Here is a 16117-nt window from a genome sequence, read left to right as displayed (position 1 = left end):
AGAATCTAGCATCGCACTGCAATATAGATGAGTCAGTGTATAGGCGGGAACCTGAAACATGTATGTACAATAGGGGAGGGACAAAACGTTGATATGACAATATACTGTCGCCTTAACTTGTGTGATCAAATTATCAATAAATTGGCCCCAAATATAAATACTTTGATGATGATTGAGGATTATTTGGAAGAAGAACAGTGGGATTGGAGAAGAGCTCAAAACAGAAGCTATTCCAGCGCTGGATTCTGCTTTTAAAATTGATGTTAATTTCCCTTACTGAACAACAACATTAAATTAGGGCTGCACAATGTTGGTTGCATGTATACAATACGCCAATATTTGCAAATTAATTTTAACCGTTACTAAAATTCGACACTGATATCTGAATGTGGTGGTTTAGACCTAAAAACTTCAGTCCTTAAACACACAATTTAAAGTTTGAACATCAACAAATTAACAGACTTCTGTCCCAAAAACACACTTTAAAGCATTGGTTCCCAACCTGGGGTCCATGACCCCCTTGGGGGAGCACAAGGCTCTGTCTGCTCAAAGGTTTTCAAAATTAGATTTACTCATACCAACTAAAATCATGAAAAACTTTGGAGTGGTTCATGCAAAGATCTCTAGGTAAGGCGCTCCAAGGAAAAAAGTTTGGGAACCACTGGATTAATAATTACAGCTGATAACGGCAGATCTTTATAGCTAAAATACTGGTTGTAAATATATGGACAGAAATTTTCATATCTGCCGATACTAACAATTCACTTTTTAAGCTGATACTGATATCATACCAGTAATATCTTACATCTCTATATTAAATAGTTTCTCTCCTTGTATCAGTAATACTGTGAGTCTATCATGTATTGTGTTATATCATGAGCCGACTTGGGATCCTACTCCTAGTGTACTACATTTAATATCTTAACAAAGGCTTTAAGAACAGCAGAAGTAGAAAGGTGGAAATTTACACAAACTGTGTTGTATGACGTGTAGTATTGAGATTAGATGGGCTGCAAATTTTCAGTAATGTTACTTACATTTCATTCAGATCTGTATTTAAGGTTTACAATGTGCCTAACTGAGCAGCAAGAGCGGACAGCTATAGATTTACTGTTGCACAAATGTGTCTCTGATCCCCCTGCCAGGTCATGGCATCTCCAGCTTATGCCAGACAGTAGTTCCAGTGCTCGCTCCTGACACTGAGCACGGTGGGGTATCAGCCAGACAATCTGATCAGGACACAAGAGAAATTGTCACCCACACTGACAGATGCAACTACACTTTCCTAAGTGTGTCTGAAAGTTGAACTCAACTACACAGGCTACTCTCAGTCCTCCAAAAGCTTTAAAGCTTCGTTTTAAGGAATTGGGGGAAAGAATTTTTGGTGGCTGATTTTGTATCATTAACTGCAGTCCAAATGGAAATATGCACTAACTATGCACAACTTATTCCAGGGACAACCATAAATGCTCTCCTAAAAAAGCACTTAGAAATACAGTACTGTGACTTTTTGCATTGCATGCTGTGAGTGTCAGGTCTGTCAGATGTATATCCAGCTGTAACTAATGTGTGATACCCTGCAGCTTTGCTAAACAGCTGAATCAGGAAAAGGTGCTTCTTCTGTGATATGCCAGGTGCATGAACATTTATCCTCCTTAAAAACACCTGGATGATTAAAATAACAATCAAGCCATTAGTTTAACCCATATCTTCATGCTGCCATTGCAAGGTTGAGATAACAACAGACAGCAACATCCATTCTTCCCTTTATCTACACTACTACTCTTCTTCAAGGTCAGTGTATGCTTGAAGAAAGATAATTAACACCAATGATCCTGAAAATCAGTAGGATCTTAATTGAGGACAGATAAATGTGATATCAACTAAATCAGTTCAACTGAGAGATACAGAAACAGCTCATCCTTCCTGGGTTGTCCTTTTATTCACCTTGTTTTGACTGGAGCTATGGGAGATAGGTGTGATATCAAACATTTCAAACAATTTGGGGGGGGGGGGGGTGTTACTGGTCACAACTAGTGCAGGGTACTTTTTTTTATCTTTTCTGAATCTTTTGTTTAAATCTGCAAAAAAGCCTTTATAGTTGAAAGATGCAGGCATCTTAAACACAATTTATCAATTTATCACCTCCCCAGCTTGTTGCAAATTGCTACTTTTCAAGAAAAATCTGCAATCACACAAGATTAAAATTAAAAGTTAGCTTTCAACATTTCAAAATCTGTTGGGTTTTTTTTTGGTTTGTTTGTTTGTTTTTTTTGTCAGAATGTGAGTTCTGGACAGCTTTCATGCAAGATGCTACCTCAAGAGAACTTTTGTTTTTAAAAAATGGAATAGGGAATCTGCTTAATCATGCCTTGTTTTTTCCTTTTCAAAAATTCAAAAGGTTCAATGTTAGAGCTTTATCTGTTGTTATCAGGTTGGTAGAAGCTGCTTTTGTAAAAAAAAAAAAAAGTAAATAAAAAGACAGTGGGTAACAACAGTAAAACTGGCTTCCAGCTGATATCAACGATAAAATTCTTAATACAACGGTTTAAAATGCAGTGTCTTTTTTCCTATATTGAGTAGACTCTTAGGTCTTTTGGGTGTTGAAGAAGAGAAGGCTATTAGGCTTTCAGAACTGCAGCCTCTGCACAGTTTCTCTGGGATTAGCACACAGAGAGTCAGTGACAGGCAATTCTTAACAAATTATAGCTTCCTATGAATTATTCTTGAACTCTATATACAACAGAAAAAAATAGCTCCTTGAGCTGATGAGGGATTCAAGAGTGTGAAGTACACACTGACTGAAACTACAAGATGACAACAGAGGAGGGTGATGAAGTTTTGGGTTCTACACTTAATTCCTTGTTGGATAATATAAAGACAGAGAAGTAAAAGCCTTGAGGTAGTCTCAGATCTGAAATCTGGAGATCATAGATCCAACTTAGTGGAGCACACATGAGCTTACCCAGGTTACATATATAGGTTCAGAGTGGGCTTACCAGTGGACTGCTATGTGGGTCTGCATGGGCAGGAAAAGGACTTCACGTGGGCTACAAATGGCAGACAGGGTTCAGGCTAAAGAGGTTTTGTAGTCTAAAGCCTGTGTGCCAGCAGAAATGTGCTTTGGATGAAAGGAAATCTTGGGACAAAGGTATTTTTTTGTTTGCTCAATTTTAAAGCTGTATGTCTGCCTATATAAAAAACACACTAGAAAACGGAAAAGTGATCCCAGTTGTCATGACAAGGGCAGATCTTCACAGCTGTTATGGACTGTCATCCTAAATCCCTTTCATTCTACTGCATAGAAAAACAGATAAATGTAAAAGATAACAGCTTTTACATTTGAAGAAACAGATAGACTGATAAAATGGCTACTTCCTCTCACTATGGTAATCGTGATCAGACTGGGACCACAACATGCCAGCAACAATAAAAAACTGAAATATCACACTGACATAAGTATTCAGACCCTCTGCAAAAACACAAGCCTCTCCTCAGTGCAAAACGCATGAAAGCCTGCTTGGAGTTTGAAAAATACCCCAAATGAAAGCCAAGCGGGCCTTCATGCATTTTGCACTGAGAAGAGGCCTCCGTCTAGCCACCTTGCCATGAGCTCATATTGGTGAAGAGATGTAGTGATGTTTGTTCTTCTTGAACTTTGTCCTATCTCCACACAGGACCTCTGGAGCTCAGTCAGAGTGACCATCAAGTTCTTAAGGCCCTTCTCTGATCTTTCAGTCTGGCTGGACAACCAGCTCTTGGATCTTGGTTGTGCCCATCTTCAGGATTATGAGAGCCACTGTTCTCTTGGGAACCATCAGTGCAGCACACATTTTTGTAGCTTTCCCCAGATCTGTGCCCTGCAACATCCTGTTTCTGAGCCCTGCTGGCAGCTCTATGACCTCATGACTTGTTTTTGTTTTCTGATATGCATTGTCAGCTGTGAGGCCTTTCCAAATCATGTCCAATCAATTTCATTTACCACAGGTGGACTCCAATCAGGATGCAGAAACACCTCAGGAACGACCAAGAGAAATGGGAGGAACCTGAGCTAAATTTAGAGTATTTATGCAAAGGGTCTGAATATTTATGTCAATGTGATATTTCAGTTTGTTATTGTTGTATTAATTTGCATTTTTTTTAAATTCTGTTTTAACTTTGTCATGAAGGGGTACTTGATATAGATTAATGAGAATAAAAATGATTTTTTTCAACTGTAGAATGAGTCTGCAACATAACTAAATGGAATCCTGTATAATCACAGAATCTTATACCATTACTTTGCTGTTAAATTCAAAGGCTCCAGCCCCCACCAGACTTGTATAGAGCACTAAGCGATTATGAGTCATACTAAGAAGGAAAGGACAGAAGCAAATATTGGCTTCAGCTCCAAAAAAAAGCAATAGGTTTGACTCCTGAGTGGATATGTTTTGCTTGAAAACAAAGTATATAAACTATGCAATTATTAGTTCTGCAGGAACTGAAGAATGTGCAACTCCTGCAAACAACTGATGCTGCACAAAAAGCAGGTAACCACATAACATGTGACATATACCATATTTCATACAATAAATGTGAGTGAGGCAGTACTTTCTGTTTTTTCCAGAAGATTAGACTGGCTCAACGGTGCCTTACAAATGGACAAATGAAATCAAAAGACATAAAGCAATGAATATTTAAAAATGTCATTTATGTTGACTATTTGAATGACGTCAGTGCAAATAATGATTCAGCTAGGGACAGCACCAATACATGAAAAACATGAAGAGTGATTAAGATATAAAGCTTTTATGCTTGACCCAGTATAGCCCTGGAGCCCTTTAATGGAGGAGACATTATATACATGAGCAGAGCAAACCATCTCAATAAATGACTAATAAGTTGCGGCAAAGTTCAGCAGCACTCATTAACCTTTGCATTTAAAAATGTTCTAGATTAAAGTCTAAAATATATGCAATTACTTTTTCAAACATGTTGTCAAAAATAGACAAGTAAAGTCTGCACTTTGCATATGCCATCAAAGCGATTTTTAAATCATGTCAAATTCACCCAGGGGAATTCACTGGAGTGAATGTGATGCTAAAAACACACGCATACTGATCCACTTAGAGCATATCATCTTAAATCCCCCATTCCTACCTGAGGAAGCAATGCCAAAATAGGAGGATCACACGCAAGGTAACTGTTGCTACCAGTGTAAGTCTATTTTGCACTATTAATATCTACATTGGTGTAAATCATCACTTTAAAGAGGTAATCACTCAAACGTTACAGCCTCAGTCAGCACAAGATGTCTCTTATTCCAGCAATTTCTCTGACCTATAGTGGCTCCATATAGTAGCTTCACTAAGAGCTATAATTCAGATCCTGTATGGAATGATGTGCCAGGGATCGACAAATCTATCCATTCACTGCTGATGACACAGAAAATCTTCAACTTTGATGGAATCCCAATTGCTTGCAAATTGTCTTTTGCCTTTTCAAATTTATCTGCCAAAGCAACTCAGGCGGGCAAATTCAGTCTCTGCTGACTGTGGGCCGATGCAAACGGGGGATCTAATCAGGAGATGCAAAGTGCAGTACTCTAATTGCATCATTAGCTAAACCAATGACTCAGTCACTGTGACTTCAGCCTCCCCCTCCCCCCACCACTCCCTCCTCTGCCCCATCCAGAAATAGGGAGTCAAGCCTGGAGCTCTTTACTGTACAGCTGCTCAAGCAGAATAATTCTAACATGTTATGTGCAACAGCGCAAAATGTTAGCGTTCCAGAAATATCCATCTGAAAAACATAGCATTAATGAGACTGTGCTGCACAACTGTCATCAAGACAATATTTTAGCACAGATGTCTGTCTTTTAGGGAAGACTAGTCTCATTCTGCAACACAGAAATGAAGCATGTAAACTCATGCACACCATGTAGTGATGCTGCCTGGACATGACAGTCATAGCCCCATCGAAAAATGCTGAAGACTGTCATAGGGCAAACAACTAGCCTGGATCTTTTCTCGGTGCACCCACAGGTAACAGCCATGCATGGGCAGGTCACACACTCATGTTTTTGATGATTTGGATTTTGATGTGATGTGATTTTAACAGTAAACATTGCTCCCGTCGATGCACAGTAATTGGGACAGAGCCTTGCAGTCTTTTTAGGCTTACTTTTGTTTGGTAGTACACTTGATGGATGGTAAACCCTCACTTAAGTTGCTTCCCTCTTTGAATGACCCCTGACTTGCTTTGGTGTTGCTGCATGCTTTGCTGAGAATGACTAAGAAGCGGCTTCTCAGCAGTTGAAAATGCACCCTACTAGAAAACAAGCTTGCATTTCCTGTCTCAACAGGGAGAATAGTGTGAAGGTAACACATCTGGGTGCTTCCGGTTTTAATTGCTCAAAACGAAAATAAGAGATCCGTGTCTGTGAAGATGAAGCTACTTTACAAGAAACAGCAAAGTCGATGTCTCATAAGCAGAAGTTATTCAAATATCAGGACATTTATACCAACGTGGCATTAACTTCAATAGTATCAAATCTTTGCTAGACCTTCTGGTGCAAGGAAATCTCACGAAATCTGAAAACCATTCGTATATAATAGTGCTTTTCTAATCGATGACTGGACTGACAGATGCATTAACCCGGCCTCTGCCGCACTGAGAGTCAGTGGATGCAGCACCATCGTCTGACTACTGCGGCTGCTGCTGAGGATGGAGAGCTTCTGGAACTGACGTCTCTCCATGTCGGTTCACATCTGCAGAACCATCTCTCAATGTTAGGATACGGTGTCTCTCTGATTTCACCGTTGCATAGGCAAATCGAGTCTGAACGAATCTTGTGAACTGTGCGCATATAGCGAAAGGTTACCTCAGGCTAACTGCCCATTTGAGACGCTTATGTCAAGCCATTATGCCGTAAATTGAGACGAACTTGAAGCATATCAGTCAACATACTTAGCAAGCTAGTCACGGCACCTAAAATAATTCCTGGTAACAAACACCCACTCTTTTAATGATGTAACACCTGCCCTTGTTGCTGCGCTGTTATGAACTAACGGTTAGTGTCCTGTTAATTTCAGTACCATTGAATAGCTACGTACCGTGATTAACGTTGCGAACATGAGAATATTTTAACGTCATTAAATGGCGAACTTTTATTGTAGAAAAAAAGCCTAGCTAACCCACAAAGCACTTACATTCACATAAACAGGACAATGTCTCTTACCGTTGGTGAAATCCCTCTTTTCCTTTTGGCTGTGTAGTGAAGACCCTCTGGTTTTCTGTTGCTTTGACACAACTACCACGCGCTGTTTCAAAGCCCCGCCCCGCTGGCTGCGGAGGCGCGGCCATTCGCCAGTTAGAATACAACTGCAGACAGACTGAGGCTTGTCATTGGCCAGGACAACTGCCAATCTATTTGGATCCAGCTTCCCGCGTTCTCAGCACTGATCACAATACATTACATTATGCAGCCTATATTTAGGCGTCAACAACCGCTGAAGGCATGTGTAAACAAGTCACAGTGACCTCGGGTATTAATATAACCATAAAGCAAAACACAAGGTTTCCTCATAATTATCTTTTAATGTGAAACAACAAAATTGTCAAAACAAGAGCAAGAAGTTTGTGTGAAAAACTACAATGCAAGCCAATCAATTTCTCCTAGTTTTTAAAGCCTCTGTGATGATTATCCAGGATGTGTTTCAGTATTGAATGACAAAGAGGTGCCTTTTACTGCCAGCTAAGAGAGACAAAGGGAAGACGATAACCTGTCCAAACAGAAACATTCCCTCAGGAGGATGATTTGTCACTAGTGACTTTGACTTTTCATGTCAGCTACGTTGTATCAGCTGTCTTCAGTAGTGCCACACTTACATAGCAGGAAGTGCTGCTAGCAGTATGTAAGTGAACGTGGCTACAGTCAGTCTTTTAACATAAGAGGAGCCTTGACTTGAGCTGCAACCTCAGGCCCCATAAGTTCCTCTACAATCGTCAGGGCAAACTCAAAACTGGTTCCTGGCCCACGGCTGGTGATGTAATGTCCATCCTTCTGTACTCGAGCCTCTGAATATTTATAGTGGTCTAAAAAAAGACAAAGAGCAATACCATAAAGATGATCACAATATGAGAGCTTCAAGTTGTAGATGGTAAGGCATCAAAGTGGACAAGATACACTTAAGACATAGTTTATCTATCAATATTTCAGGTGACCTACTTCTAGTATGTTCTGTCAAATTCCTGCAACCGCTTTAACCTGAGTGGTGTGCTTTCCTCTGCTGCATAGTGACATGATTTCTTAGAAGCATAAAGAGCTAATACAGCACCATCTGCTGCCCATTACAAATTATTACAAGTCCTCCTTTTCTGAGTTTGGGCTGCAAATTTTAGAGCCACTAGCTGTGCATAACATATTTTCAATCTGTTCATTAAAATGTAGGGATTTTTTTTTACCTCCAGCCATCATCTTCTCCTTCATGCCGGGATGTGTAGTGACTGTGCTGCCAAACCCAATGCCATGTGCAAGAAGAGCAGTGGGACCTGCAGAAGGGCAAAGCTGTTTAAGGTTCATTTAACAGCTTCCACTCACAACCTGACTCCTATTAACTTGTTGTGTTGGTTTGTCAGTCCAGGTTTTATCTTCATGTGGTTTAGAAATGAGCCAGGAGTCAGGGGTTGAAAAAGGGGAAAATAATTTATCCTTGAACCACTTCCAAAACTGAGCACTAAATGTAAAAATAAATACTAAAAACCTAATATAGTCAGCACAATCCATAAAAGACAAAAGTACACGATATTTGATGACAACACTATGTCCTAAAGGTGTCCTAAACTGTACCATTGTTTCTAAGAATACACACATGCAGTATATAGTTTCAGCCTCTCGCCCAAAGACTTTGCACCGTATTGAAAATGGAGAAAAAAGGAGAGGCTGAAGACATTGACTGCTGCTGCATTAACTTTGGCTGTGTCCTAGCACTGCAGTGAGCTCATCCAAAACTGTTAATAAATAGAAAGTTATTGATTATGCTCCTTGGCTGCCTTCCCATGCAGTCTAAAGATTACACTTTCCCCTGGCAGAACAGCAGACTGCCCGTTACAGCCAAGCTACTCCTGTTACAGCTTGTCCCCACCCAGAGGACGCCAGTCTGGGAGAGGGAGACCTTTAAAAAACACAATTACTGAGCAAGACAGACACAAAGAAAGGGTTGATAATAACCAAAGTTATTAACTAATGACTCCAAAAATCATGTTTTTGGTTTTGGGCCAATGAGTGTTCCAGCATGTAGCATATATGAGCTCAAAAAGAGGACCATTGTGATTTTTAAAAGAGACTTTCTTCCATGTCAATATAATATTATCCTTGTTGTAGCTGAATAATAAGTCTCGCAACTGGCCCGCTCTTGCTGGCAGGTTCATTAAATTGTACATCCCACTGAGGATTTCACTCATTTTCTAGGACACCCTTCAATCCACTTTGCTGCACCGGTCCCCGTCCCCATTTAAATGTCCTTCCAGTGTCCTTTCTCTGCATACAGGGTCTGTCAAATAAAATGTCAGTGCTTATGGGTTCACCCAGGGACAGATATTAATCAAACACTTATCCTTTTATTCCAGTTGCCATAAAGGGGTCACACATGACTATAAATTAACGAGGCATGTCATGTGGTCATAGTGTCAATTTTTCTTAATGTAGTTAAGATGTCTGATAATCTTTTGAAGGACATACAGTGCCATGAAAAAGTATTTGTCCCTATCCTGATTCCTGATTTTTTTTATGCATTTCATCCCATTTAAATGTTGTCAGTTATTAGGTTCAAGAGGCAATTACTTTTTCACACAGGGTCAGATAGATTTGGACCCCCAAATTAATAAAACAATCGTTTAAAAACTACATTTTGTATCTACTTGGTTTGTCTTTGTGAGTTGTTAAAATTGGTTTCATGATCTGAAATATTTAAGCGTGATAAATATGCAAAAATTTGTACCTTCTAACATACATACAAAAAACTCCTGAAAACTTTATTTAGAGGGAAGCCGAGCTGAGGAAAAACCCACAGCAGGAAATTATCAGCACATTCACCACAAGGTAGTGAGAGGGGGTGAAGGCGTTAACATCCTGCGACTGATGCACTTGAACAGACTGCCTCTCCATGCCCACAATGAAATACCTTTATTGTGTTCTATTTTCACCAGGACCTTTTCCTCCACTATTTTGTTGATATTGTGAAAATGTCAAATATACAGTGCATTCAGAAAGTATTTGGAACCCTTTTACTTTTTTATGTTGTAGCTTGATGCTACAGTCAAAAACAGCCACTCTGCTTTAAAGCCCAGATTGGTGGAGGGCTGCAGTGATGGTCGTCTTTCTTGAACTTTGTCCCATCTCTACACACGATTTCAGGAGCTCAATCGAAGTGGCCATTGGGTTCATGGACCCCTCTCTTACTAAGGCCCTTCTCCCTCAATCTCTCAGTTTGGCCAGGCGACCAGCTCTTAGAAAAGTCCTGGTTGTGCCAAACTTTACCATCTGGGAATTATGGAGCCCACTGTGCTCTTGGGACATTCAGTGCAGCATAATTTTTTGTAGCCTTCGCAAGACCTGTGCCTTGCAACAATCCTGTCTCTGGGTACTGCGAACAGTTCCTTTGACCTCATGGCTTGATTTTTGTCAGCTTGAGGCTTTCAATAGAGAGGTGTGCGCCTTTCCATACCATGTCTAAGCAATTCATTTCACCACAGGTTGACTCCAATCAAGGTGTAGAAACATCTCAGCACAGATTCAGAAAAATGGGGGCACTTGAGCTAAATGTAAAATGTCTTTGCATAGGTGGAAACAGCTTGAGATTTCTTATTCTAGTTTCTAGCATTTAAAAAAATCCCATTTACAAGAACATTTGTTTTTGGTTTGTTTAAACAGCCATATCAAACCTGTACAGAACTTTTTGGGCAAAAAAGGTAACTCACTGCATGATAGCATGAGCAAGGGTTCCCAAACATTTCCGCCCAAAGCCCTCAAAATAACAGTTCCAGAGATTGGGGATCTCCACAGTCCCTTGAGGTTGTTAAAGTGTAAAGTGTTGCACACAGCTGTGTACACTTGCCAATAGGTCTTCTCCAGCAGAAGAACAACACAAGAGAACACAACAGCCTAAAAACACAGTATCATATGTAGTAGTAATAGTAATAGTAATTTATTAAGGCTATACGCAGAATACAAGTTATCTCCATGTAGAGACTGTGGCAATGAATGGAAATACAACATTTAACTAGAACAGCATTCAGAGAGCACAGACCTCCGCCATTAGCCCTATCTCCCAATAGTAACAAATCCTTTAAAAAATTCCTGGATCCAGACAGTGATCAGGATCACTCCCAAAATCTAATCAGTTCTTCCTTATGCCATTTCTGACATTTCCTGAAAATGTCATCAAAATCTGTCCACAACTTTTTGAGTTATGTTGCTAACAAACTAACAAACTAACCCTGCCGATCACATAACCTGCCTCACATAAGGTAATAAGGCGGAAGAGCAAAACCCCACATTAACATTACTTTTTTTTTTTTTAGCAAACTTACATTTTAAAGATGTTTTTCCTCATTGTGCTCTTATTGGAATTCAAGTCTGTTTACATGCACATTATTTTTACAATAACGCGTAAAACCTAGGAGAAGTGAATGAATCTAATTTTTTATACTGTACTATTTGTCATGAGTCATAAAAAAACCTTTGATGAATGTTTATGTCAAATATCCTGATATATTTTGGAAAAATGATGAGAAAGGGTTGAATGAATGTTCACTTTTAATGTTTATAAGTTGGCCTCTTTTGTAGCAGATCCTCACTTTAGGAACCACTGGGGTATAGTATTAGTATTAGTTTATTAGTTTTTAATCACTGGATTGTCAAATTAGATTTAATTATACATTAAAAAACATTCATAGTTCAATTCATAATAAATGCTATTTTACAAAGTAAGCACCTGAATGTATGACACATTTTTTTGAATTGATAGAAGCAATTCTGGGGTGATTATATCTGAGTTTATGACATATTCAAACTAACCCTTACATCAGCACCCCTATTAATGGTTGTTCCTATGTAATTATGACTTTGATTTTTTTTCCAAGGGGTATCTACCTGCACAGATGGCTGCAATCAGACCCTTTCTGCCATCTTGATCCTTCAGCACCTCTTTCACAGCAGGAGACTGCAAAAGAGCACAGCAACCAGATGAACAGTGAGTCATTTTTAGGCCATGTGATTGCAGTGTGCTGACTGTGCTCTAATCATTAGAAATATACCAGCAGTGACAAGAAAAAAATCATTAATGAGGCAATATAATCGCACATTTTTTAAACAGAAACATAACATTTCAGCATCTTGGCCATACCCAATCCTTTAGATGAGTTTGATGAAAATGTTAACTTTCAGTCTCTCAAATTAGTTTTTTATGAACACAATGGACTGAGCACAGGACCCCATCTTCAATGCCTCTTTACCACAGAAAATAGAAATGTGTTACAGATATTACTCAGCATTCTTCATCCTCTATCACCAAAATAACTTTGTGACAACTACAATTTAAAAGAAACTGGGCTGGTCTATAGCCCTGCAACCAAGCAGGATCCCTAATGAAAGGCTGTAATAAAACATGATATCATAAGGACTTGGCCTAGCAAAGCGAGGCTCATGGGTAAAGCCCAAATAAGGTTTGAACTCTTGCACATCAAAACATGAAAAAGCAAAGTGTTTCACATGCAGCTTGACTGAGCATTTCTTACCTCTGCCAGATTCTGGGCCCCTGGCATTCCTCCTGGCAGAAGAACCACATCATATGGGCCCTGGGGAACAAACCATGATAAATTAAAGGATAACAGTAAATTATTTAACATGATTTGACTATTAGAGCGGTGGAAATGCACGCATGCAAAATATTCCATTTGGATTAAGTTGGCTTTAAGGTGTCAGTTTAACATAAAATGAGGATAATAGGTAAATGTTGAGCCCAACCTGCTTGCTGGCTTCTTCCAGGCTAGCATCAGGACAGATGACGACATTTCTGCTGCACTGGACTGGCTCTTTGCCTGTCAGTCCTGCAACGGTCACTGCAATCTAAAGGTTGGGGTTGTTGATAAAAAATGAACATTAGTTGGGATTTCGACATGGCCAGTCCATGTATACCTAATAGATTGCTTTTAACTCTTCTTAGTAAATTAGCATAATATTTTAGTCTCTTAAATCCATGTCCATGGTTTCAATCTACATTGAATTTATATGGGACTAGGACTTTCTGTTCTATGACTATCATTACCTGATATTTTACTTCGACCTGTATGTGTGAATTATCGTAATTTGTCATAAATGACTGTTTGGTATAAATAAAGTTTTATTTAAAATGCCCTAATGGAGACTTTTATTTTGAAGGCTACCAAATGGCGGAGGGGTGACGCTGAACTTTGACATTTCCCTCGACCTCCGTCTTCTCTTATTTTAAAAGGCTGTGAACCCACAGGAGCACAACGGCAACTTAATGCTCTATTTTAATGGAAAGAAAAAGAAAAATTATAAGAAGACGCGAACAATGCTAAAAATGCACGTTTGCTAACAGTAAGTTTGGCAAGGTAAGCTAGCAGGTTTCGTTTATATAAACACTGGCTTTTTGAAATGTTATACACGGTGTCATTCATCTTTATGGTGTAGCTGTTGAACCCCAAAATGAATTAAAATCATGACAGAGTCATGGCTTACATTAATACACTAATACACATCCTGGTTGCCGCCCAGTTTAATAACTAGCTTGCTAACTGCTAACATGATGAGAACAAGACATCGAGTCTGCAGACGACAAACAAACCCCAGCTCTGCGCATGACGTCCACAGGAATCACAGTCTCCATCTCCTCTGCACCTTTAGATAGGATTACTAAAGCCCTCTTGCCTGCCATGGTTAGCTCAGCTATGCTACTGACAGGTGCAAACACAGCAACAGCAGTGTGCAACTTCCAGAAGGACTTTGCCTGCGCTGCAATGAGGTTTTGACAGGAGTAGGGTTGCCAGGCTCTATTCCCTTATCCCCCCTTTAATGACGGCGAGCTATTTCATAACTTGAAACCGTGGACTAGATAGAGCACGAAAGTACTGTCGCATCGCCGAGACTTTTACAGTCAATGTAAACGTTGACCGAAGAACATATACAAGTAGGTAACACGTGCACGTTGATGGAAAACAAACTGAATAATCGCGTGCACGTCGTAAAATCAAATGTGAAAGCCAACCCATTTAGCCTCGTTGGATTATGAGGTATGTAGACGCCATTAGTTTAAGATTCAAGTGTGTATCAGTTTTGTTTAAACGTGTCTAACATCTCATAAAAGGAAGTTATATAGTGTTTCCAAACATACAGGTGAGGACAAGATGATTAGCCCCTCTAAGTAAATTTCAGTTTGTTAACCAAGGAATTTTAACACAGCCTTTCTAAACCTCCTAGTTTTTGGATGCATACATTATTTTACTTTGTACACAGAAACAAAATTGTTCCACAAAAACACTACCAGGGTCTCAACTATTATCACTAAATTATTACAGATCTGGAGGGGCTTGAGAGAGTCACCACAGAAGAATGGGCTAGGATTCCTCAGAAGAGTGTCTAAGACTATTTGACAACTACAACAAATGACTGCAGGCTGTTGTAGCATAATTCTGACGCTGGTAGTTTTTAGTTCTTCTGAAATAATTTTATTTCTTTGTGTAAAGTAGAAGAATGCTGCCTGGAAACTTTTTTTTTTTTTTTTTTTTTTTTTGAAATTCTAATTTTCTTAAATTATGGGAGTTTTTTTTTTTTTTTTTTTGGACATTTTCCTGGAAACCTGAAGAAATTTCCCAAGCAACTATGAACTTTTTGGAATTTTTCATCTGTAATTATTTGGCCTTTTCACAGAACCTTTCAGCAGTCTTTTCCAGGAGGTTTCTGGGAATGTTTCCATGACACATCAGGTGATTTTTGGGAAACTTTTTGAAATCTTATGTGGAAACGTGGAAACTTTGGGGTATTTTTTTTTAATCTATTTGTTTTTTAATGTTCTTCAGAAAATAATATTCTCAAGCAGAATTTTGGCTCATGATGGCTCACTAAGGAGTTGATGGTGGGTCCTGAGGCAAGACCACTTGAGGACCACTGATTTAAACTAAACCCACTAATAACAAAAAAAGAGGTAAAATGTGCCTTATCCTATCCAGTGATATACAATGAAACCAATAATGTTGTCAGTTTGCAGAGTGAAAATGGGGGGTGTAACAGAGATTTTGTAGCACCAGAATTAGTGTATATAGTAATTATTATTTATGGGGTCATGCACTCTTTCCCAGCCTGAAAATTCAATCTGTAAGCCTGCATCAGAGCAAGCTGCTTATAACAAACAGTTCTGTCTATGTTCCACTAGATGGAGGCATTTACCAAATATTCTGTGAGAGAAGCTACAGAAATAAGTTGGCATTAGATATAAATGTTCAGCACCATACATATCCTAAAAGAAAAATTTTGCTCAGATTTTCTGAAGACACTAAAAAGATGTATCCTGCATGTTAGGCTGATACCATTGCAATTCAAAACAGCTACTCCAGTAAACACCAGACAGCTGGTCACCAAGTCCAAAAAGTTCTTTAAGATCTGTCTGAGAACTTCTGCACCAACCTCTTAAGTCATTTAGGGAATCATATTCCAGTGTAAATCCTAGACTCGGTGTCTGGGGCTTTAGTTTGTGGGCACCCTTCCTAGTTAACGTCTGAGTGCATTCTGCAGCTAAGATTCACTTTCGTATTTGTGCGACAAACTAGAGCCCAGTGAAACAGCAGATTAGACAAAAGCGTAGGGGTTTCTGGCAGGAGGTTGTTTATTGCGTGCTTCTGAGTGAATCCAAGAGGCAGCGGTGATTACCAACATAAGCAGCTGGGGATCAACTGAACCAGACCTGCGGTTGCACTTGAGCTAATTTCCATACATTAATTCATTTATGTATATTTACTAATTCCTTTCAGTATGTCATTATGAGGTCCAGGATCACACTGAGGACATGTTTCAAAGTGACAGCGGTAAGGCTGACAAGTTTTATCTGAGACAATGAAA

General features: G+C 39.3%; 2 protein-coding genes across 3 annotated transcripts in view; both read right to left on the bottom strand.

Annotated features, from left to right (window-relative positions):
• kcnab2a (potassium voltage-gated channel subfamily A regulatory beta subunit 2a) overlaps window positions 1–7292 on the bottom strand; it is a 151441-nt gene extending 144149 nt beyond the window's left edge. Inside the window, exon 1 of one of the 2 annotated variants that reach the window (XM_041782644.1) lies at window positions 7220–7292. The gene's annotated coding sequence lies outside the window, so the exon portion shown is untranslated. The remainder of the gene's footprint in view (window positions 1–7219) is intronic. The other variant, XM_041782645.1, reaches the window with a different exon arrangement.
• Window positions 7293–7558: 266 nt separating this feature from the next.
• park7 (parkinson protein 7) lies at window positions 7559–14024 on the bottom strand. Its single transcript, XM_041778187.1, has 6 exons — window positions 13851–14024; window positions 13007–13108; window positions 12778–12837; window positions 12134–12203; window positions 8446–8532; window positions 7559–8076 (listed from the first exon to the last, which is right to left on the bottom strand). Exons 1-6 carry the CDS (start codon window positions 13938–13940, stop codon window positions 7916–7918), a joined length of 570 nt encoding a protein of 189 aa, XP_041634121.1. The 5' UTR covers window positions 13941–14024; the 3' UTR covers window positions 7559–7915.
• Window positions 14025–16117: the final 2093 nt, after the last annotated feature.

The sequence above is a fragment of the Cheilinus undulatus genome, linkage group 3 (assembly GCF_018320785.1).
Source record: "Cheilinus undulatus linkage group 3, ASM1832078v1, whole genome shotgun sequence".
Lineage (NCBI taxonomy): Eukaryota > Metazoa > Chordata > Actinopteri > Labriformes > Labridae > Cheilinus > Cheilinus undulatus.
Note: the sequence above shows the minus strand (reverse complement) of the source record. Positions and strands in the feature narration are given on the sequence as shown.

Excerpts from the sequence above, each read along its gene's own strand:
- park7 (XM_041778187.1), bottom strand. The coding sequence starts at position 13,940 with ATGGCAGGCAAGAGGGCTTTAGTAATCCTATCTAAAGGTGCAGAGGAG. Across the intron at positions 12,204-12,777 it reads GGGCCCAGAATCTGGCAGAG|TCTCCTGCTGTGAAAGAGGT; the intron begins GTAAGAAATGCT and ends GCTCTTTTGCAG. Across the intron at positions 8,533-12,133 it reads GATTGCAGCCATCTGTGCAG|GTCCCACTGCTCTTCTTGCA; the intron begins GTAGATACCCCT and ends GCCCTTCTGCAG.